The 21755-nt window shown below is 53.8% G+C and overlaps 1 protein-coding gene across 2 annotated transcripts in view; it reads right to left on the minus strand.

The window, feature by feature from the left end:
• GRIK3 (glutamate ionotropic receptor kainate type subunit 3) overlaps positions 1 to 21755 on the minus strand; it is a 222667-nt gene that overhangs the window by 59611 nt on the left and 141301 nt on the right. For both annotated transcript variants that reach the window (XM_042951591.1, XM_042951592.1), the window contains exons 3-5: positions 13717 to 13974; positions 6617 to 6798; positions 4184 to 4237 (exon numbers count right to left, since the gene is read on the minus strand). In XM_042951591.1, the coding sequence (XP_042807525.1) occupies positions 4184 to 4237; positions 6617 to 6798; positions 13717 to 13974 (494 nt within the window). The remainder of the gene's footprint in view (positions 1 to 4183; positions 4238 to 6616; positions 6799 to 13716; positions 13975 to 21755) is intronic.

Below are 21755 nucleotides of genomic sequence, written 5' to 3' on the forward strand. Positions count from 1 at the left end.
CAGGCCTTCCAAGTCTACAAGATGTAGCATGTGGTCTGCTGACACTCTGAGCCTGGGAGGGAGCAAGCTGGGGTCACTGCTGGGGTCACCTCCCTCCCTGTCACCCTGAGCCCGGGGTACAAAGTGTGGTAGGACCCCTGGCACCAAATGTCCCCGCTCCTGTGACGCGAGGGCAGTGACGACAGGGCGCTGCTGAACAGGCCTCTTTGTCCGGCTCCGATTTTTGGTCCAAACTGCCCCTCGCCGAGACCCCAGGTGCCACGCACGGCGAACCGAGCGCAACCTTGCCGCTTGGCAAAAAGTTGCTGTTCTCGATGCCAAATGTTGACACGCCAAATTCAGTGTCGACGAGGGACCTTTTAGAAACATTCAGCATAACATAATAGACTAATTCATTAGCACCCCATGGGTCTGACTGGGTAGAAGCTGAAGCTCGGAAAACATTGCCTTAAGGAATGACAGATGAAAATATCTTTCCCATGATATAACTGTTATTGCCGGGAAGTGGCATTAATTGTGATTGCTTATCTATTAATTTATTATAATTCTTCTTCCACCTCCAGGCTTTTACCTACACATGACATGTACCAGGGGCTCAGCTGGGGCTGATTAACGCGGGGTTATCTGGGAATGGCTCAAAGCTGGCTGGCGCAGATACTGGCCGCTGGGGTAATTAAAATGTCTTCTGCGTGAAAGAAGCGAGTTTGGAGAATTTTTTAGAGGCGAGGAGTTGGTGACGTGGGTTTGCTAAGGGGAAGGAGAGAAATGGCAAATGCCACTGCCCTCCCCGATACAGCCTCGACTGACCAATGGGCAGCAAAGAGGTGGAATCACGAGGCCGACCCTGAAGCCAGCAGGGCCGGGAGGAGGATCCTGGGGCTGGAGCCGGAGCTGAAGCAGGACGTGGGCTGGAGCGGAGGGACCCGAGGGACACGGCTGATGCCCTGGCAGGCAGGCGGCCAGGGGCAGTCAGGAGACACGCTGGTTAGAGCCCCTGATACACGCGCGCGCACCTACTCGGCTGCAAATTGCAGAACTCTTTGTACGGCAGGGTTCCTCCCTGGAAAGATCGACTCTCCCTGCTCCTCAGAGAGGCCCAGGGAGCACGGGCAGTGGGCTGGAGAGACCGTGCACCAGACCGGAAGTCAGGAGCCACGGCCTCCACCACCGATCCACTGTGAGACTCTGGGCAAGCCACTCAACCTCTCCGGTCCCAGGTTTCCCCATCCATCGACGGGGAGCAAAAACTCTGCCGTGGAAAGAGGAAAACCAGCGATGTGGAGAAAGGGCTTTGGAACCTGTGAGGTGTGGGCAAGGCTGGGATTTGTGGAGGCTCCATTTCCCCTCGTTAGTGTCGACCACCGTGCCTGGACCATGGCTGCCGTGTGCGGCCAGGGGAGGCCAGCCATGACGTTGTGCGGGTTTTCAGGGCGACAGGTCTCCACAGGGACCTTTGGAGCTAGACAGCCCCCAGCTGGTAAAGATCCAGGCTCCGCTCCCTTTCTCGCGAGTGGCCGCTCTGAGCCTTGGTTTCTACTCTCCTGTAAAATCGGGACATCGTTCCTCCCTTGGAGAGTTGTTCTGAATTTTGCATGAGATGGGCGATGCTGAATACAGAGAAAACACGAGCAATTTAACACTTCTGTAGTACTTAATTAAACATCAGGCACTCAACATACTCAATGCTCTGCGTAACAATGCCATGAGGTGATGCGGTTGCTGTGGCCATTTTGTGGATGGGAAAATGAGGCACAGAGAAGTGAAGTAACTTGCCCAGGGAAGCGGAAGAATCTCGACTTCTAAGTCAGGCAGGCTGGCCCCAGAGTCCACGGTCTTCACCGTGGCTATGACAAGGGTCTTGGTAACTTGACTGATTACTTTCTACTTTGTACTGTCGTTATTCATTCATTCAGGCATTAATGGCCACCTGCTGCCTGGCCAGGCACTATCTGGGCACCGGAGATGTACAGGTGAACGGGTCGCAGTGCTTGATCCTTACGTGCATGAAGGGAGCCTGTCAGCTGGTGGGCTTTGTGTTGGGTCCACCTCTGCACACTGTCTCCCACCCAAGTGCCCTGCTCAGTCCGTGGGGCTTTGAGAGCATCTGTACGTGGCTGCTGGACAAGGGAGTAAATGGATGCCTGAATTAAGAAAATGAAAAAGTGAGAGAAGTGGACACTGTCTGGGGCCAGAGGAAACCCCAGGGCACTCCCTGCCCTGAGCCTCCCTCTAAGACCTCTAGCCTTGCCCCCAGGAGGGCAATGGCATTAACGTAAGGAAACTGGGGTCACTAGGGAGGTGCCGTCTCCAGAGTGTTGCCTGAAAGGTGGAGTCAGGCCAGAGGGCAAAGGGCCCGGACGTTGGTCTCCGCACCCCAGGAGCCCAGGAAGGGGTGCACGGGGCTGCCATGCCAGGGGACAGGGCCTTGGGCCCCTGGAATGTGCCCACCACACCTTCCCAGCCTTCCTCCTCTGCCTCGCTCCGGGCTCCAAACAGAGGTGAAAACATGGGAGACCTGGTGGCCTCATCCTCCAGCCTGCAATGACTTTCCAGCATACAGCATGGCATGGAAAAGTCAGCTTGGGTGGGCAGAAATCCAGCAGGGACTTGCGGGAGAAGGTGCCTGATCTCGGTCTCCAGTTTCCAGGATCCCATTCTCCCAGCGTGACTCCTGGCACGTCCCCAGGTCTGAGCTCTGGATCAAGAGAATGTGCAGGGTGGCCCCTGAGCTCTGCCACGGGCACAGGGTATGTGGGGGTGCAGGGAGGGGAATAAGAAATGGCGTGCTGGCGAACGCTTAATAACCAGCTCTCAGGGGAGGGGAGGCTAAAAACTGTCATTTGTAGTCTTTGCCAACTCCTGTGGCCCGAATATTCCTTCCACCATGGCTGACTTCAAGCCACCTACGTGCTATCGCTGAACGTGGATTTGCGAAGAGATGAACACAACGGGGTCTGGCAATCAGCCAGAGCGAGCCAGCCCCAAGCAATCCGGGGAAGCGCTAACGTGCCTCTTGCCTTTTGCTGATGCTGTTCTCTCCTGTGGAATCTCCTTCCCCTCTCTCCTTGGTGAACTCCTATTGATCCTTCAAGAACAATGTAAGCATCTGCTTTCTTGCCTCGAATTTCCCACCTTCCCTCGGCCCCTCCGTACCTGGTGTCTCCCTGCACTGTGCCCCACGGCCATCTGTCCAGGCCTGTGATGGCACGAGCCTGCCGAAGGACCTAGACACGGAGGTGCAGACCGCACAGGAGGGGAGCTCCTTGAGGCCAAGGCCTCAGTGCCAGTCGTCAGGAGAGACTCAGCGGAGCCCAGGTGCTGGGTAAGGAATGTTATCTGGGTCCCGGATGGATGAAGGAACACAGAAGCCTGCCGGGCTGATGCAGATGGCAGAAGCTCGTTTCAGTGACAGAACGGTTAGCCATGCTGTCACTTGCCCCAGAACAAGGCTGGATGGAACAGTCCCCCCAGGGCCCCCGGGAGGTGCAAGGGTGTCTGGCTCCACGCAGGGCGGCTGGGTGCTGGGGCCCCTTTGGCACGGGGATCTCTTCATTCTGCTGATTTCAGGCCACAACTAATTATCCTAATGGGTTTAAATGGCCCTAAATGTTCTCGGAGTTTGGACAGGACCCATCTGGAGCCTGCAGGTGGGCTGGGCCTGCTGACAGTGAGTGGGGAGACTTTGGCGGGGATGCTACAGAAATCCAAAGTAGCAATGCCTGTTGTTGTGTGAGGCCTGAGACATTCGAGGCGAAGCGTGTGGGCTGGGAGGCCGGGGTCACCATAGTAAGAACAGCTAATACTTCCACAGCTCTTTGCACGAACCAGGCAGCGCTCTCAGCATTTTACTTAATCAGCACATTTAGTCCTCACAACCATCCTAGTGGGTAGAGGCCATGATCGTGCCCATTTCGCAGATGAAGAAACCGAGGCAAGGCCGTGGCTGGTAATCAGAGGGGCTTGTGTTTGCATGGGCAGGTCTAGACTCACTGCCCTGGGTCACAACACGATGTCACTTCTCAAAGTGGGCGGGCCACAAACATATCCCTGTGCCGCTGCCTGGGCCCACACCTAGAGCCTCAGGAAGCAAGGCAGCTCTAGCTGCAGCAACTGTCCCCACCAGGCTGACCTTGCTCCCAGGGGGTCCCACCCCGACCCGTGCCATGACCCAGTGGTACGTTACCAGAGTGGTGAAGATAAAGTGGTAGTACTCCGTCATCATGCCCATGGCCATGGCCTGCGGGAAAGCAGAACGTTAGCAACTTGCAGGGAATGCCCGAGAAGCAGCCTCCCCACTTCCACTCCAGTGGTGAGGACTGGACGGACTGGTGGCGGGGGGTGGGGGTGGGGGTTGGGAGAGTCTGGCTCCTCGCAGGGAGGGGGCTGTTCTCTGAGACCACCTCCCCAAAGCGACAACGACCGGCTGGTAGACAGCGGCGGGTTTCACACGGGAGTGTCCGGGAAAGTCACCTGGGACAGATTAAAACGCAGAATCTTGAGCCATACTCTGCAAAGATTCCGAATTCCGCAGGGCTGGGCTGGGCCCGGTAGTCTGGCTTTTCAGTAAGCATCTCGGGCCTGCCACACTTAAGAGAAATGCCGCCGGGATCAGCCCCAGACCGCCTCTGCCAGTGCCCTGACTCCACCTGGCGGAGCTCACCGTCCTGGCTCCAGAGAGAGGTGTGGGAAAGCCCAGCCCCCACCAGCCTCCAGCCAGGCCTCAGGAGGAGGGGCTGTGGTTAGGCTGAGAGCCTCCCAGGGGGGCCGAGACAGCCAGGCTTCCCTGGTCCAGCTGACCACGAAGCAGCCCGCACGGCTGGAATTATTACCATGTACCATGAAGCCTGCATTGTATACATTTATGTATTTTATTAGAAACCTATCATCTATAATAATTACCATAATGCATTTTCTGCAAAGATCTTCTGGGCCCACAAAGTGCTCTGGAGGAATAAATGTCACGGGCTCAAGTCCACTTGGAAAATGTCACTCATTCTCTCGCCCTCTTGGAGATTCACAGCCTGCTTCAGCAGGTTCAAGGCTCAGAAAAGTCTTCAGTAAATGGATGTATTTACCTTTGTGGGGTGCAGTGTATACCTGCTGAGCACAAAATCTCCACTTTTAATTCTGGATGTTTTCAAGTTAGGCAGATGTGGGGAGTAAATTTCGACTTTCTGGCTGGATGACCTTGGGTCCATTCCTTTCCCCCTGAGCCTCAGTTTCCTCACCTGTAAACTGGGTGTGATAATCCTTGCCACCTCCCAGGGTGGCAGTGAGGGGCTACATGGACACAGCACATAGTAACTCGGCGAACCGGGGTCGTGACTGTCTCTATTACTCCGTGATAGAAGGAAGCGCTGGCAGGTGCCCCGGGAGGAGGGTTAAGGGACTTCTGGGGAGCGTGGGTCTCCTCCATTGTGACTTTAAAGATGCCCCACACCGGGTGCCGACTGTGCACCGGACCCTGGGCTAGACTCTTTCTTTGCCTTGTCTCAACAGAATCCTCTGTCACCGGCTGAGGTAGGGATCGTTGGCTCCACGGACAGAGGAGGGGACGACCCCGGGGTCCCTCGCTCTTGGGCGCACAACACCCAAGGGCAGAAGCAAGATTCAAACCCCCAAACGAGCTATCTAACTGCTGTGTGAAGGAGCCTGGGGGAGGACAGAGGCGGCCAGAAGGCTTGGGCACCCCCTTGGCAAGGCCCAACTGGAGGCTGAGACCGGAAACCCCCCACCCCCCACGGACTTGAAAATGCCCCGTCCCCAGCTCAGCGCCCATCTCCCTGCACTCCGTGTCTCCCCCCGACCCCCCACCTGCCTCTCGCAGGGTCATGAGTATAGAGCCCCACGGAATGCCTCCTTCTATCACCAGGGACACGTTCTGGGACCATATAATCGCCTTTTACACAGAGCACTGGCTCAAATTGGAGTGTTTTGGGTTTCAGCTGCAGCACCCTCCAAGGGGGTTGTAGGCGATTTCGTTGTTTATTTCTTAGGCAGCTGGCAGACACTGCTCTTGTTCCCAGCATGCCATGCCAGGCTGCGTCTGGGAAGGAACAGAGGCCCATCCGGGACCGAGAGCCACTTTCCTCCCCCACTGTCACTGCAAAGAGGAGCAGATGGTGCGGGGAACTTCAATAAACCTAGTGATAGGAAGAGTAACACCAAGTGCTGTGGGCTACGGGGAACTCATCACGGAAGAGGCGGTGAGGCACTCCTGGGGCTCTTCCCGCGACCCCGAGGCCTCTCCGTGCCTCCTGAAATGTTCTGTCCTGTGTGGCTTCAGGCCCTGCGCGGCACGCCCTGACCCCCACCTGCAATGATGGCACCGAAGCTAGCATTCTCACAGCACCCTCTGGGTGCCAGGCTGGGCTCAACCCTGGTCTCATTCCATCCTCACACCAAGCCAGAGCTTAAAGACCGCACTGCGTCCCTTTTGCTGCTGCTCGAACGGGCTCGCAGAGGCCGGTTCCCATCGCCAGAAGGAAGCGGAGCTGGGGTCCAGCCGAACTCTGGCCGGCGTCACGCCCGAGTGTGGGAAAGGGAAGGCGGGGGGACGTGGCAGGCAGATCCCGACCATGCCTTCCATCCCTCCGGCTGGCCCGCATTCACGCACCTGCTTGAGGATCTGGGCGGCCATGGTGTGGCTGCAGTCGAAGATGATGCGGAATTCACGGCCCCGCTTCATCTCCTTGAGTAGGGGGCGTGAGTCATCGGAGTCAAGGGGGAGCTGGCGGATCTTCAGGCGAATGTTGTACCTCGATGGGGCCATGATGAGCTCCTGCAGTCGGATGAGCCCTGGGAGGCCCCGGGGTGCAAAAGACACATGTGTGCACACAGGTATACACAGCTGCGGGCATCTCGGGTGTCCACACACGCCTGCGGCCACAGGTCTGGGGACACACACAGACGTGGACGCGTGGCCCACAGAGATACGTGCATGTGCACGGACTCGGTTATGTGTCCGGACACAGGCATCGGGCTGTGCACACGCAAACACATGTTACATGGACATGCGTACTTTGATACGGACATACGCCTGGGCTTGTTCACATATGTAAATAAGGGCGTGTGCAGACACAGAAACACATACGACACGTGCAGATCCAAAAGTAGGCACAGAGAGACAGCAAGTTCCCACTGACCACACCTACCCGCTCCTCTCTAAACTAGAAGGGGGTATACAGATTTACGGAGCCCAGACCCGAGACCACCCCTCTTCATCACCCCACCTGCAGCACTGGGAAGCGTGGGACCTGCCTCCAGGATGTGGCACAAGTGGAGGCTCCAGGCTCCTCTGTACCAACTACTGTTGGGACTGTATAAGCCTACGTGGTATTTGTGTCCCCCAACCCAAGGACAGGCTACCTCAGTAAACCCGACCCATTTTTTCCAGGCTCAATGGAATCGCTTCCTCCGGGAAGCCTACCCCTACTGCTCTGTCCAAACAAAACACCCCCTCCTCCAACCCGGTGGCCTCGCCCTCAGCACCTCGTCTCACTCCCCACCCTGGGTCCCCGCAGCCTCGAGCACAGGGCCTGGCGCTTAGGTGGTGCTCAACGCAAATTTCCGTAATTGAACTGACTTACTGTTTTTTGGTTTTTTTTTTTTTTTCTCCCCACACTGAAAAATCCATCCTCCACCTTGGCATTTTGCGAAACCACTTAATCTGGGGACTTTCAGGGAAAACTGAATGTCACTTCCTGGAGACAAATGGCTTACTTAGGTCTAATTAAGTTCATTTCCGTAGCTATTTCAAGGTCCGTTCTTGCTGACTCCCCTCTGTTTAGCCTGGGAGCAAGCCTGCTTGCTGCCCTCTGTACCTCTCCCCACTGCAGGGAGGGGCTGAGCCAGCAGGGGCCAGGGTCCCAAGTAGGCCATCCCCTCTGCCCACTAGGCTCTCCGCCCACAGTCAGGGCTTAGCGTCTGTGTCCTAATTGTGCTGTCCACCGGCTACAGGCCATTCCCCCTCGACAGTACTGGGGTTCTCCTCTGGGGAGCAACTCCACCTCCATGGTCTCACCACATGACTCAGGAGGGATCTACCCCCAGCTCTAGGGGCACAGCATGCGGCCCCAGCCTGGCCAATCAGCACACACATTCCTCCAGGCATAGGTACGGGCTTAGAGATGGGTATGTGACACCAGCTGGTCCTATCAGATGACTTCCAGAAATGGTGCCTCAGCAACTGGTAAGAGCTACCCTCCCTTTTCCACTTCACTCCAAAGAGGGAGGAAGTAACTCTGGGCATCACCACACAGAACCTGAGAAGGATTCCAAAACCACAGAAGTCAGGACAAGTAAGTCCTAATGATACCCATTTGAGCCTCTGGATCAAATAGTACCTGAAGCTAAAATTACTCCTGAACTCTCCAGTAAACACAGCCAACAAAATCCACTCCTCCTTTTTTGTTTGTTTGTTTGTTTTTGCTTAAGCTAGTTTTCTCTGGATTAAAGTTTGCAATCAACTATTTCAGTGTCCCTTGTCTGGACAGAGTCCCCCCACACAGACAGCCTACTTTGAGAGCCTTCCAACAGAGCATCTGGGTTTCCAAATGCATTTCTGATACAAATGCCTAGATCTGGTCAGCCTCTCCTCTCCATTCCTGACGGCTGGTCACCAGGAAAGCAGTTTGAATGGTATCCATCGTTCCCCTCTGCTGGAAAGGACAGAGATATATCCTTGTGACCTAAGCCTCCCAAGGAGCTCCCAAACAAGCGTTGCCATGGCCATGGTCATCAGGAACTCCGGTCTCCTGGAAGGCCGCAGACCCAGGTGCATGGGCTGGCAGAGGGCTCTGGCATCCTGGAATGATCTGGATCAAACAGGGGTCACAGTGCTTCCTAAACTTGATGGGGCACAGGAACAAGGGTATCGGTCGATCCTCGCAGAGGACAGAGGGGCCTCGAGCCCCTCTGGAACAACACCCAGCCTTACCCTCCCTCCCCAACTAACCCCAGAAATTCTCAGTTTGGGTGAATGCCCCTGCCCGCTCACACCTGTTACCCTGCAAGCCTCCGAGTTTTCACTTTGCGCCCGCTCGCTCAGTGTTCAGAGTCATGCCCAGCTTCGGTAGGCAGGCACGTGGGCTTTGGGGATCCAGGACATGAGGACGGGAACAGCCTGCATGCTGGAGCAGAGGCCACCAGGGTCTACCTGTCAGCCAAGTGCATTGCCCCGTGTAATACACAGTGACCCACATTCTCCAGCAGCAAATGTCAGACCTCCTTCTCATCAGCGTATTCCCAAAGGAGACCAGAGGCTCGTCTCAGCGCCCCCCACAACAGAGGATGAGGCTCTTGGCTTGCCCGAGATGAGCTTTTCTTCCTGGCTGCCTCCCTAATCAATCTCTCTCAAAATATCTGCAGTGAATCATGGTTGTTGGACTCATGCTTTTCACTTACAAAGCACTTCTGCATATTCATTACCCTATTTAACCATCTCCCTGTCCTAGAAGGCATGTAGAATAGAGACTTTTCTTCCCAACGTTACAGACGAAGAAACTGAGGCTCACAGAGGTCACGTGGTCTGCCAAGGTTTCGCAGCATGCTAGCAACGGGATCAAGATTTGAGACTCAACCTGTTGGCTGGCTCCTACAGTGGGGCCCTTCCCTCCACCCCAGGTTTTTCCAAGACCCTTCCTTTCATTCTCGACACCAGTTTGTCTCTGGGTGCAGATCAGGTTGTGAAGGCGACTACCTGTCAAAGGTCACGGGCCAACCCTGTTGGTTCCTGTAATAATCACTCTTGAATATTCTGTAACTGAGGATCTGGCATCCCGAAATCATGCGCCAAACTAATGGCCGCACTTGTCTATGTTCCTACTCTCCCTCTGTTTCTGAGTACACAAGGCTCACATTATAAACCCCAACATCTGTGTTTTGCTTCCTGCCCCACAGAGGATGTCTCCGCCTAACAAATCCCACCTGTCGTACTATAGGCTACATTAGGGTAATAAAATAATTAAAGTCTCCGGAGTAAAAAAGGCTCGTGCCCATGCTTTCCGCTTGCTCCTGCCTCCTGACGGATCCGGTGCTTCTCCATGAGGCTCTGCGTGCCACGACGTGCCCCCTCCCGCTTCTAGGCAACTGTAAGAACTCTTCTCTCAATGGCATTGACCTCTCTGCGTCATCAGTTGGTCATCCGCATCTATGGGGTCCCCGGGTACATTTAAAAAGTGTTCTCCCTTAGGGAGCCTGGGTGGCTCAGTCGGTTGAGCGCTCAACTTCGGCTCAGGTCATGATCGCATGGTTTGTGAGTTCGAGCCCTGCATCAGGTTCTGTGCTGACAGCTCAGAGCCTGGAGCCTGCTTCGGATTCTCTGTCTCCCTCTCTCTGCCCCTCCCCTGCTCATGCTCTGTCTCTCTGTCTCTCTCTCAAAAATAAATAAACATGAAAAAAAAAAAAAAAAGAGTTCTCCCTGCAGTAGATTGCATTGGTGACCCTGGTTCTTCACCCCTCCCTAGAGGCACACCTCTGGCCACGTAACTTTGCAGTGACCTCCAACTGTGGGCAGGTGACCTGCCCCACTAATGACACTGGACCCAACCATGTAACCTGTGTTGGCCAACGGGGTATTAGCAGGCATTGGACACGAGCCGCTCGAAATGGAACTGCACGCTGGGTTTGGTCTCTTGCATCTCTGCCACCGTCATGACATGTCTGGGCTAGCCTGCTGGTGGAGGAGGGGCCCGTTGCCCCTGTCATCTCCGCCAAGGCCGGTTTACATCAACCGACCGCCAAATGACCCGCAGGCATGCGAGTGATCCAGCTGAGACGAGCACGACCGCCTAGCTAACTCAGCCAACCACTGACCCTGAAGACTCGTGAACTAAACAAATACTGTTTTAAGCCACTCCGTTTTGGGGGCGGTTTCTTACACAGTGTTATTGTATAAATATTGTAGAAACTGGTGCACTGTGCCCCCTTCTAGGTGGGCGAAGAGAGCCATGATTTTGTTCAGGGGGCAGTGCGCCAGTCCCAAGAGGTGACTGGTGATTGGTTAAGAGCCAATCAGTGGCTGGGATGCCTGGGTGGCTCAGTCGGTTAAGCGTCCAATTTCAGCCCAGGTCATGATCTCACAGTTTGTGAGTTTGAGCCCCGCATCAGCCTCTGTCCTGTCAGCACAGAGTCTGATTCAGATCCCCTCTGCTCCTCTCCCCCTCTGCCACTCATGCTCCCTCTCTCTCTCTCAAAGATAAATAAACATTAAAAAAAAAAAAAGAGCCAGTTAGTGGCAATCTGTTTCCTATTTGAACATGCTTAGGGTAGTAGCATCTGTCCAGACTCAGCGAGCTGGACAGATGGTCTGTTGGAAGGTTCTGAGACAGATTTTCCTTCTTGGTAAGAGGCATGAGTCACATTAAGAAAAATCCCGTTGGCTCCTACCTCTTTCCTTCTACTTCTTGGGGTATCATCACATGAGGATGTGATGGTAGGAGCTGTGGCAGCCCTCTTGTGACTATGAGAGGGAAAGCCAGGAGAACTGCAGGGATACTGACCCAGCGTCCTGACTCTGTCGAGCTGTTAAACCGGCCCATCTCTAGACCTCCTGTCAGTCAGATAACGAAGTGCCTATGGCTTGAGTCAGTTTGAGTTGAGTTGTCTGTTACTCCAGCCAAGACATCGGAAAGCACAAAGCCCCCAGAGCAGATATAGCCAAACCCTGCTCTTAAGTGCTTCCTGCTCCGGGGCTTTGATGACCCGCAAGCTGACGTTTTGAAATATCCTGATTCTGGGAGCATACCTCTTACCACCCACTAGTCATCATCAAAGTCAGATCATTATTTGACCGAACCCCTAGTACCCATTGTGTTCTTGACCGAACCAGCTACGCCACGGACTCCTCCACGTTTTGAAATGTTTGTTAAGCTGAATGGAACCAAATTGAAAATCAAGTTGAACTCAACTAGGCTGCTCTGACTGCTCTGTGTCCGTGACACTCCAGCTACACCTTTTCAACATCACTCCGTTCACATCCAGTTCTTCCCTTCCCCCACCGGCCCCAAGCTCTCTTCCAAGCAGCCCCTCGAATCCAGGCCTCCTTTGTTCCTGCCTGGATCAATCCGGCCACCTCTGCTTGTCTTCTTGTTCCAGGCTTTCCCTGCAATCCTCCCTGAGCATGGCCGTCACAGCCGCCTTCTAAAACTCTGCTTTCATTATTCTACTTCTTTGCGCAACAACACTCAATGGGGTCTTGGCTTCTTCCAAGATAAAGTCTGAACTCTGAAGCTAGACAGCAGAGACCTGGCACAGCCTCATATGCTCTGTTTATCTGACCTTTTCCTCCCACCCTCCAAACGTGAATCTTCTCCCCCAGCCAGGCCCTGCTCTTGAGAAAGCTGCGGTGCACATCCCGCCTCCTCATTTTTGCTGGTGCTGCCCCGCCTCCTGTGATTGCCCTCGCGACTGCTCTCCCCGTCCATCCACCCTCAAGGCCTAGCTCACGTCTCTCTTTCTCTAGTAAGTCAGCACAGATTAGCCAAGGCCACAGGGCCTCCTCTCCCCAGGGGCCTTGGCGCTGACTGTATGTACCTGTTGCCGGATTCTTAGCTCTGATGGCCTGGAATGACCAATGACCTCTGGGTACGGACTCATGCCCCTATGATATGATTAACTCCTCGAAAGAAGATGGGATCACCACATCCTCATTCTTCTTCCTTACCGGTGCCCAGTACTCTCTTCCTGCAAAATTTGATTATAACTTATTTCCTCTTGATTTTTCAATTCGATTTAGTTCAGTTCAGTTCAACAAGCACTTAAAAACATTTATGTTGTACCAGGCCCTGTGCTAAGCCCCAGAGGCACGCAAGGCTCATGTCCGGACAAGGAAGCAGGCTCGAAGCCACACTATCATTCCCAGCAGTGTGCTAAGACCGATCGTCTACAGGGCTGCCCAAAACATTGGCGGGGACCCGGAGCCAGGTGCCAGTGCCCCTTAAAGGCAGACGCCTCATGCTGGGGGCACTGAGCCGGGGTGGGGTGCCCTGCCCTCTAGGATCTCCTGTCTGGTACTTTGGGCATAGCAGGTAATCAACAGATGCTCGTAGAATCCCGAGTTAAATAGACAGCTTTTCTGAGGGATTCTCTCCCTATGATTCCCACACCCCATTAGGAGGTAATCAAGAGCTGACATAGAATCACAGGCAGCAGAGAGCTGGAGGGCTCTTTCCAGGCTGGATGCGATAGCTCTCGACTTGACACGTGGGCAGAGAAGGGCCAGATGGGTTAAGTGACTTGCCAAGGTCACTCTCTCTTAAGAGGCCAGGCTAAGAAATGTCTCGGGACTCAAGTCTTTGGAATGAAAGAGGAAGCGGGGGAACAGCTATTGAGCGTCAGAGCCGGCACGCACGCACGGGCCGGTCCGAGTCCCGAGCCGGGTATGTTTGCTGCAGGCAGGAATGTGAGCCGTTAGCGCACGGCAGGTCGGGCATGGCTGGGCAGGGGTGAGTGCAGCTGGTTGGTGGCTGCTGAGCGCAGACCTGAGCAGGCTGCAGGGGTGGAGGCAGGAGCACGGGGAAGGTGGGAGTGTGGCTGGTGAGCCCGAGGCTGCGGGGAGAGTGCAGGGGGGAGTGTCCGGGTGACTAGATAAGGCTTAGGTGTGAGTGTGGATCCTCCTCCGGGGACAGCTGAGTTGGGCGAGCAGACAAGAGCCTGACCCTGGGGCTCCGCCCCCCTCCCTCCCCGCCCTCAGCCCAGCCGGGCCCGGCTACCCACCTGTACTGTCGTCATAGACCACGGTGGCCGATCGCCACTTGAGGTACTGGACCAGGTCGAGGATGGCGTGGCTGAGAGAGGCGTAGTCGGGGTAGAGGTTCACGTAGAAGGTGTCCTTGTTGTCCAGTGGGTGGTGCTTCCAGCGGAGCTGAATGTGGGGCACCTCCAGGGCATTGCAGATGGACTGGACTGCGTTGGTGCAGGAGCCCTGTGACGGCCCGAAGATGGCCACCACCCCCAGCGCCAGCTGGTCACAGGCTGCGGTGGAGGGAGGAGGGGAGACAGGGAGCAGGGGTCAGTGCCGGGCCTCGTCAGGCTGCGGGGGGTGGTGGTGGGGGGTGCTGCGGGCATGGGGACGCAGTGATTTTGACGATCCCATAAACACGCTGGAGCCCTCGAGGGCGGATGACCGAGGCTCTCTCTGAACCTGTCTCCTCATCTGGAAGCCGGGGTTGCAATCGCCCGGGCTCAGGGGATCACAGGAAGGCGGGGCGAGATCACGCGCACAAGACCCTCAGCACGGCTTGTGAAACAGAGATGGTGATTCCTTTTGACGTTATCGTCACTCCGTTGGGCACCCCCAGCTCCATACCTGGTCCTGTTCTGGGCGGTGGGCGAAGGCTGAGAAACGGTAGGACGAAACCCCTCCCCGCTGGGGGCTGTTAAGCCTCCAGCCCCAGCCTGTTCCCCGAAGTCCAAACGTGCACGTCTCACCTCTCCCTGGACACGGCCACGTGAGTGTCCAAGATGCATCTCGGACCTGACGTGTCCCAAACGCGACTCCTCCTCCCCTCCCAGCCTCCCAGCTCCACCACCCCAGTGCCTTATGGCCCGAACCCTGGTTTTGCCCCAACTCCCGTTGTTCTCTCCTATCCCACATCCCAGTTCATCCCGATCTTGCGGCTCCACCATGGGGATGTTTCAGAATCTGACCGCCTCTCACCACTGCCACTATCCGCTTCGGCTTGGGTTACTGCAGGAGCCTCCTCCCCGGCCCCAGCCTCCTCAGGGGCCCGCCCTGCCTTCCTTCCTCTCACAACCTAAGGTGTTTACATTGCTCTTTGAGTCCAAAGGCTCTAGTCTCACCCAGTCTGAAGCCAAAGTCCTTCCAGTGACTGATGAGGGCCTGCTTGCTGCACTTCCTCCCCATCCCTGACCCACCCCGGTCCCCATTACCACCCCCGCTTTCCTGACTTCATCTCCCATCCTTCTCTTCCTCCCTCACAACACTCAAGCCCCACTGGCTTCCATGATGTTCCTCAGACATGCCAAACACACTCCTGCCTCAGGGTCTTTGCACTTGCTGTCCTTTCTGGCTGCAGTGTTCTTCTTTCAGATATCCATATGACTTCCCCTCACCCCCCCTCAGGTCTTTCCATCTGTGTGGCCTTATTAAAGAAGCATCACTTGCCAAACCTGTAATACAAATCCCCATTCAGCCATGGTCCCTAAACCCCATACCCTGCTTTGTTTCTTTCTTTAGTAAATGACCACCAGAAGTCTCACTCATTTGCTGACTTTCTCCTCTCACCAGAATGTAAGCACAAGGCAGCAAGGGCTTGATCTATGTTGTTCACCGCTGTTTCAACAATAAACAGTACCTTCATAGTACCTAAACAGTACTGAACACAGTACTTGGTCTGAGTACGTGCTTCCCAGCATCTGCTGAGTGAACGTGTGTTGAATCCCTGCCTTCAAACAGTTTGCTTTCTTGGGCGGGGGGCCAAGAGCTCAGGCAGGCCAGACGGCCGATGCTTCTGGGGAGGGCAAACATTGGTGGGCACAACAGAGCATTAAATGAGCAGCCTCGGGGCAGCTGCAGGCTCAAAAGGGGGCATAGGCTCACGTAGGGATTGTCTCTAAAAGATCCCTACAGTGGGAACTGTCAGGGGCAGGCAGGGAGAGGGCTCCCCAGGAGCCATTGCCCTCTCTTCTGGCAACTGTCTCTGATTTTTCTTTGGGCTCCACTGCCTTTTCCACTCCCAAGCCATGAGGGTTAAGGCAAGTGCCTTAGACACTGGCCTCCTTCAGGCCACAGTCATTGGTTTTAATGGCCATGTGACCAGTCAGAGCTAATGGGATGCCATGAGACCTCACACTGAGAAGGTAGCACTCTCCTTCTGCAATGGGACATGGTTGGGCGGGGAGGCGAGGGGGGGGGGGGTAAGATCTGGAGGTGCAGCAGCCACCCTGTACTCACAAAGCAAGTACAGTGCTTATCTGGGGACAGAGTCATCAGTGGTGGTGAGCAGAGCCAGAGAGGACGAAATAAGAGCCCCTGATCAAGCGGAATCTTGGGCTTTGGTTATATGAACCAGTATGCTCTCTTCTTGCTCAAGCCACTTAGGATTTGGTTTTCTGTCACTTGCAACCAGAGGAGCCCTAACCAATCCATCAATAGAGCATCACCAAGCCTGCAGCCACAGGACCGATACTGCATGCACGCGTATGAACATGTGGTACATGCGGGAGGTGAGACACAGCGCCTAAGCATCGCTGCACAGGGGGCTCAGACAGTCCTGGCTGCCCCAAGGGCCTCTGGGAATGACCTACTGTGCTCAGGCCACCCCTGGGATTTGCAGAGCCCCAGACGAGAGTACAAATGGAGGTCCACATACTATGTGGCCAAATATTTAAATGCTGTATGTAAGTCAAGCTAACAAACTGTTACATAAAACACACCCTTTCCTCCTACATTGACAAATACACCTTCATAACAACCTGGAAAGTCAAGTGAGAATGGAGACTTCCCATAGGCAGTGATGTGGGGAAAGGGGGGGCAGCTCCCACCCTGCCCCTTCTCTTTTATTGTCGGCTCCACCGTGAACCATAAGGGGTCCTGCACTCTCTATGTGCACACCCCGCTCCCATGTCCAAGCTCCGTCCACATCTGTGCAAACAGCTGCCCTTTGCTCACCCCTGGAAAGGGCCCAGGCGTGTGATCGTGGCAGTATGGCTGTCCCTCTGGAGGACAGCCCCAGGAAGAGGCTCATGCAGGCCTGGACATGGGCTCAGGATCAAGCGGGTAGGAAATTCAGCGTTCTAGATACTTCTAGGACTAGAAGGGCAGGGCCCAGGCTTCTGGCAGGCAAGTGCGCTTGGTCCCACTAACCTTTTGTTCTGGAAGGAGACACTGACCAGAGGAGGGTGAGGGCAGCCCCTCCAAAGCACAGACCCAGGGACCCAGAGAAAGGGGCCTCTTGCCTGGGCTAAGGGTGGTACCAATGGATCCAAAGATATAGGGTGTGGTTTTTCGTTTTTGTTTTTTGTTTTTTTTGAAGTAGGCTCCACACTCCATGTGGGGCATGAATTCACAACCCTGAGATCGAGAGTTGCATGTTCTAGTGACTGAACCAACCAGGCATCCATCCCTAGGGAGGTTTTGAATTGATCAGAATGGGTGGTCTTCAGGGTACTTTTTCCTCTTCATGAACATCCACTCCCTTCTCCCTCTCTGCCTCCTGGGACCGGGATGTATTATATAAAGTACTTATTCCCCTGAGATTTGTATTTCCCTCAGGAACACTGGAGAATGCCACTTATGGCCCAGGTGAAAGATACAGCACTCTGCGGGGTGGGTGGGGTGGTGAGCCAGTTATTGTCAGGAGTCTGCTGGAACCACCTGGAATGTGGGACAGGGCAGCCCTGGTTGGGAAGCAGCAGGGCCAGCACAGAGAACATCTCCTGGGTGATCAGGGCTCCTCATGGCCAATGCCAGGTGCAGGAAAAGATGCCCAGTGGGGCACGTGGCACCTTCCCAGTACCCCCCCCCCCCCAGTTGTAGGACTGGGGACCAAGTTGGGAAAGCACTGCTGTTCCCTGCTGTTCCCACCCTACAGTCAAGAGACCTTGGGCGGCGCTCTGTGTGAGATTAACCTCAGGGATAATAAATGCTTCAAAAACAGGAACCCGGGTTTGCTGGTGTCCAATTTCAGGAAGTTCTCGTTTTGAAAAGGGCTTTCGCCCCAAGGAGGCCATGCTCTGTCCTATACACTCATTGCTCGTTCATGCTGTTCCTCTGCTCTCTGGGTGTATTGAGTGTCTCTTCGGCCACTCTCTCCCCCTGAGAGCAGGTGCTCCCTGAAGGAAGAGACCATGTAGGAGTCCCTTTGTAGCCATGGAGGCTGGATACAACATGAAGGAGATGGTGACAGCTGTCCAGGCCTGGTCACCCCCTCTTGCCCACAGCTCGAGGCTGTGAGCACTCTATAAAATCTGTTGGTTTCTCTCATGTTCTGCCTCTCACCCCAGTTTTGAACCTTCTAGCTGTCCTATGAAGTCCCTGGTTTCCACTTGTCTCTACTCTTTTCCTCTTGTCTCTGGGACCCTCTAGTTGATAATTTGGTCACATCACTAGTATGTTTCATTGCCTCACTATCACCTCCAAGAATCTGCCCTTTGGATTTCCCCCTTTGACCTGTGCCTGACACTTCCTAAACCCTCACCCTCACCCAGCCCAACCTCTTAGGTCATGGCCCCCTGCCCAGGCCCAAGGTCTAGGTACCCTGTTTGACTGAGGCAGGGGAGAGTGTTATAATGCAAGTTATGATTCTGCAGAGGATTATAAGAGCGATCTTAAAAAAAAATTAAATTAAAAAAAAGAGCAATCTTGAAGGAGGGGATTCTGATTTCGACATCAATTGTGAAGACAATGATAAAGGTAATAGCAATGAGAGTTGTCATGGTGAAGACCATACTGTGTGGCTGTTGATGATCGTGGCGATGGCAGTGGCGAAGATGGAAAGGATGATAATGTTGATATTGTCACATGATGGCGAGAGGATGATGACAGGATTGATGATGATAAAAATGTCAGTGCTGTGGCAGTAATGGTGATGACGATGGTAGGAATAATGACGGTGATACAAGTGTTGCTGAGAGAGGAGGTGATGACAATTTGACGGTGATGACAGGAATTGTGGTGATGATGTTGGTATTGACAAGACTGGCGATGACGAAGATACTGACGCCACGACAGGGATGAAGATGAGGAGAAGGATGACAGTAGGGGTGGTGATGTTGTCAAGGGTGCGAATGGAGGTGATAACAATTTTGATAAGATTGGTGCTGACGAAGATGTCAATGTCATGACTGTGACAATGGTAGGAATGATGGTGATGATGTGGGCACTGACGAGACTGGTTCTGATGAAGAGGTCAACGTCATGACTGTGACAATGGTAGGAATGATGGCGATGATGTGGGCACCGATGCGATTGGTTCTGACGAAGATGTCAACGTCATGACTGTGACAATGGTAGGAATGATGGCGATGATGTGGGCACCGATGCGATTGGTTCTGACGAAGATGTCAACGTCATGACTGTGACAATGGTAGGAATGATGGCGATGATGTGGGCACCGATGCGATTGGTTCTGACGAAGATGTCAACGTCATGACTGTGACAATGGTAGGAATGATGGCGATGATGTGGGCACCGATGCGATTGGTTCTGACGAAGATGTCAACGTCATGACTGTGACAATGGTAGGAATGATGGCGATGATGTGGGCACCGATGCGATTGGTTCTGACGAAGATGTCAACGTCATGACTGTGACAATGGTAGGAATGATGGCGATGATGTGGGCACCGATGCGATTGGTTCTGACGAAGATGTCAACGTCATGACTGTGACAATGGTAGGAATGATGGCGATGATGCGGGCACTAATGAGACTGGTGCTGACGAAGATGTCAACGTCATGACTGTGACGATGGTAGTAAGAATGATGGCGATGATGCGGGCACCGATGCGATTGGTTCTGACGAAGATGTCAACGTCATGACTGTGACGATGGTAGTAGGAATGATGGTGATGATGCTGGCACTGATGAGATTGGTGCTGATGAAGACGTTGCTGTCTGGCAGTGATTGGTGGTGATGGCAGGTGCTGATGACGTCAAGAATGGAGGTGAAACCACTGTATCACTGATGGTGATCACAGTCATTGTGGTGACGGCGCACTGGCATCTGTAGTGGTGACAATGGTGGTGGTAGGAAGACGATGGCTATACGGGCTTCCATCCTGCCAGAGATGCGGTGATTACATGTCACTGCTGGGTGGCAGTAAGCATCAGTTCTGCCTTTCACCCATTTCTTCTCTTTGGCCTCTCTCCGCATCCCTTTTTCTGTCCTCTCCACGTTCCTTTCAGCTTCTGAGGATCTTCCAGCCTGGAAGAGCACTGCTGCCCCCGAGGGACCAGGGCAGGGGTTACAGCAGCGGCAGCAGCTTTATCCCCAGATGTTTCCAGGGCAGCAGCCAACTCTTGTTCTGGCAGCCCTGAGCACCCACTGCAGTAATTACATTATTTGTAGCTTCAATTTGGAATCCATTTTCTGGTCATTTTACAGTAACTCAGTGGTTCACAGTCATTGCGGGAGTCCACAGCCTGAATGCAGCCCCCTCCCCCTCTTTCCATGGCAATTGTAGTTATAGCACAAATTATCCCAATCAATTTGTGTCTTAAAAGGAATTGAGCAGCCCAGAGAATAAGTGACGGCAGAGGAGCCTGGGGAGTGCTGGGTCGATTCCAGGCCCGCTCCGGTCAGGCTTGGAAGAAAACACAGGCGCTCTCTGGGCTGCTGGCTCGGGCACCGTTTGGCAGTCACTCATCTTTTAATTTTCCACAAAACATTTAAAAATAAAGACAATACGTGAAAGTCCCTCTTAATGGGGAAAAGGCCTCTTGGGCCTCATGTGGAGGGAAGGACTAATTCAAACAGAGCTGGCGGGCACACAATGCCAGGCTCCGAGCCTCTGCGCCCGCTCACCCCGCGGGGCCCAAGGTGGCTGGATCCAGCTGTGATGGCAGAGTTTATCATTACCAATGGGTGAGTTAGAATGAAGCCCAAGGCCATCCCCCAGAAGAGTCCTAACGATGCTCCTGAGGACTACCTTTTTGAAAACCAAAGATCAAAAGAAAAAATAAAGATCACGGAAATCAGGGGTTCCCTGAGGAATGGAGAGTGACTAAAGGGGAGCACGGTCCAACCACAGAAATGCCCTCAGGGTCAGACACGGGTGGTTCCAACCACAGCAGGGGTCTATCTTAGGTACATTATCGGAGGGGCATTAAGGGAAAGTGATGGCAGAGAGGGTCCTCTTCAAAAATGTTTTTATTGAGGGGTGCCTGGGTGGCTCAGTTGGTTAAGCGACCGACTTCGGCTCAGGTCACGATCTCGCAGTTTGTGAGCTCGAGCCCCGCGTCGGGCTCTGTGCCGACAGCTCGGAGCCTGGAGACTGTTTTGGATGCTTTGTCTCCCTCTCTCTCTGACCCTCCGCACTCACACTCTGTGTCTCTCTGTCTCTCAATAATAAATAAACGTTAAAAAATTTAAAAAAAATTTATTGAGATATAACACAATACAGCAAAGTGTAGAGTCAAGGCACAGACTCCTATGAAATTTTACATGTAACTGCACTCATGTAACTACTGCCTGGATCAAAATATAAAACATTTCCAACACCTAAGAAGGTTATCTCTTCCCTTTTCCAGAACACACACTTCATACTCCTCCCTCCCCCAGAGGGGACCACTGTTCATTCACTCAACGTTATATCTGCGAGGCTCATCCGTGATGTTTTGTGTAGGAAGAAATGTTTTCTTTCTTTTTTTTTTTTTTTATTGCTCGTTCAAATTCCTTTGTATAACTATACCCCAATCTGTCCATTCTCCCGTCGATGGACCTTTATTTCCCACGTTTGGCTATTATCAATAAAGTGGCCAGGAACACTTCCAAACAGCTCCCCTGAGAGGCTCCACCAGTTTTCACTCTCACCAACACTGCGTCGAAAAAATAAACCTCAGCTCCTACCTCTCACCGTGCACAGAAAATCGATGTAAGACAGATCATAGAGCCAACTCTGAAAGACAAAACAACAGAGCTTCTAGAGCACGGGAGAAAACCTTCATAACTTTAGGACAGGCACATATAGAACCCAAAGCCATTAGGTGTAATGGAAAATATGGATAAATCAGACTTCTTCAAATTAAGAACTTTGTTCCTCAAGAGACAGTAAAAAGGCAAGCTCGCTTGT

This window comes from Panthera leo, chromosome C1 (genome assembly GCF_018350215.1).
Source record: "Panthera leo isolate Ple1 chromosome C1, P.leo_Ple1_pat1.1, whole genome shotgun sequence".
NCBI classification, from domain to species: domain Eukaryota; kingdom Metazoa; phylum Chordata; class Mammalia; order Carnivora; family Felidae; genus Panthera; species Panthera leo.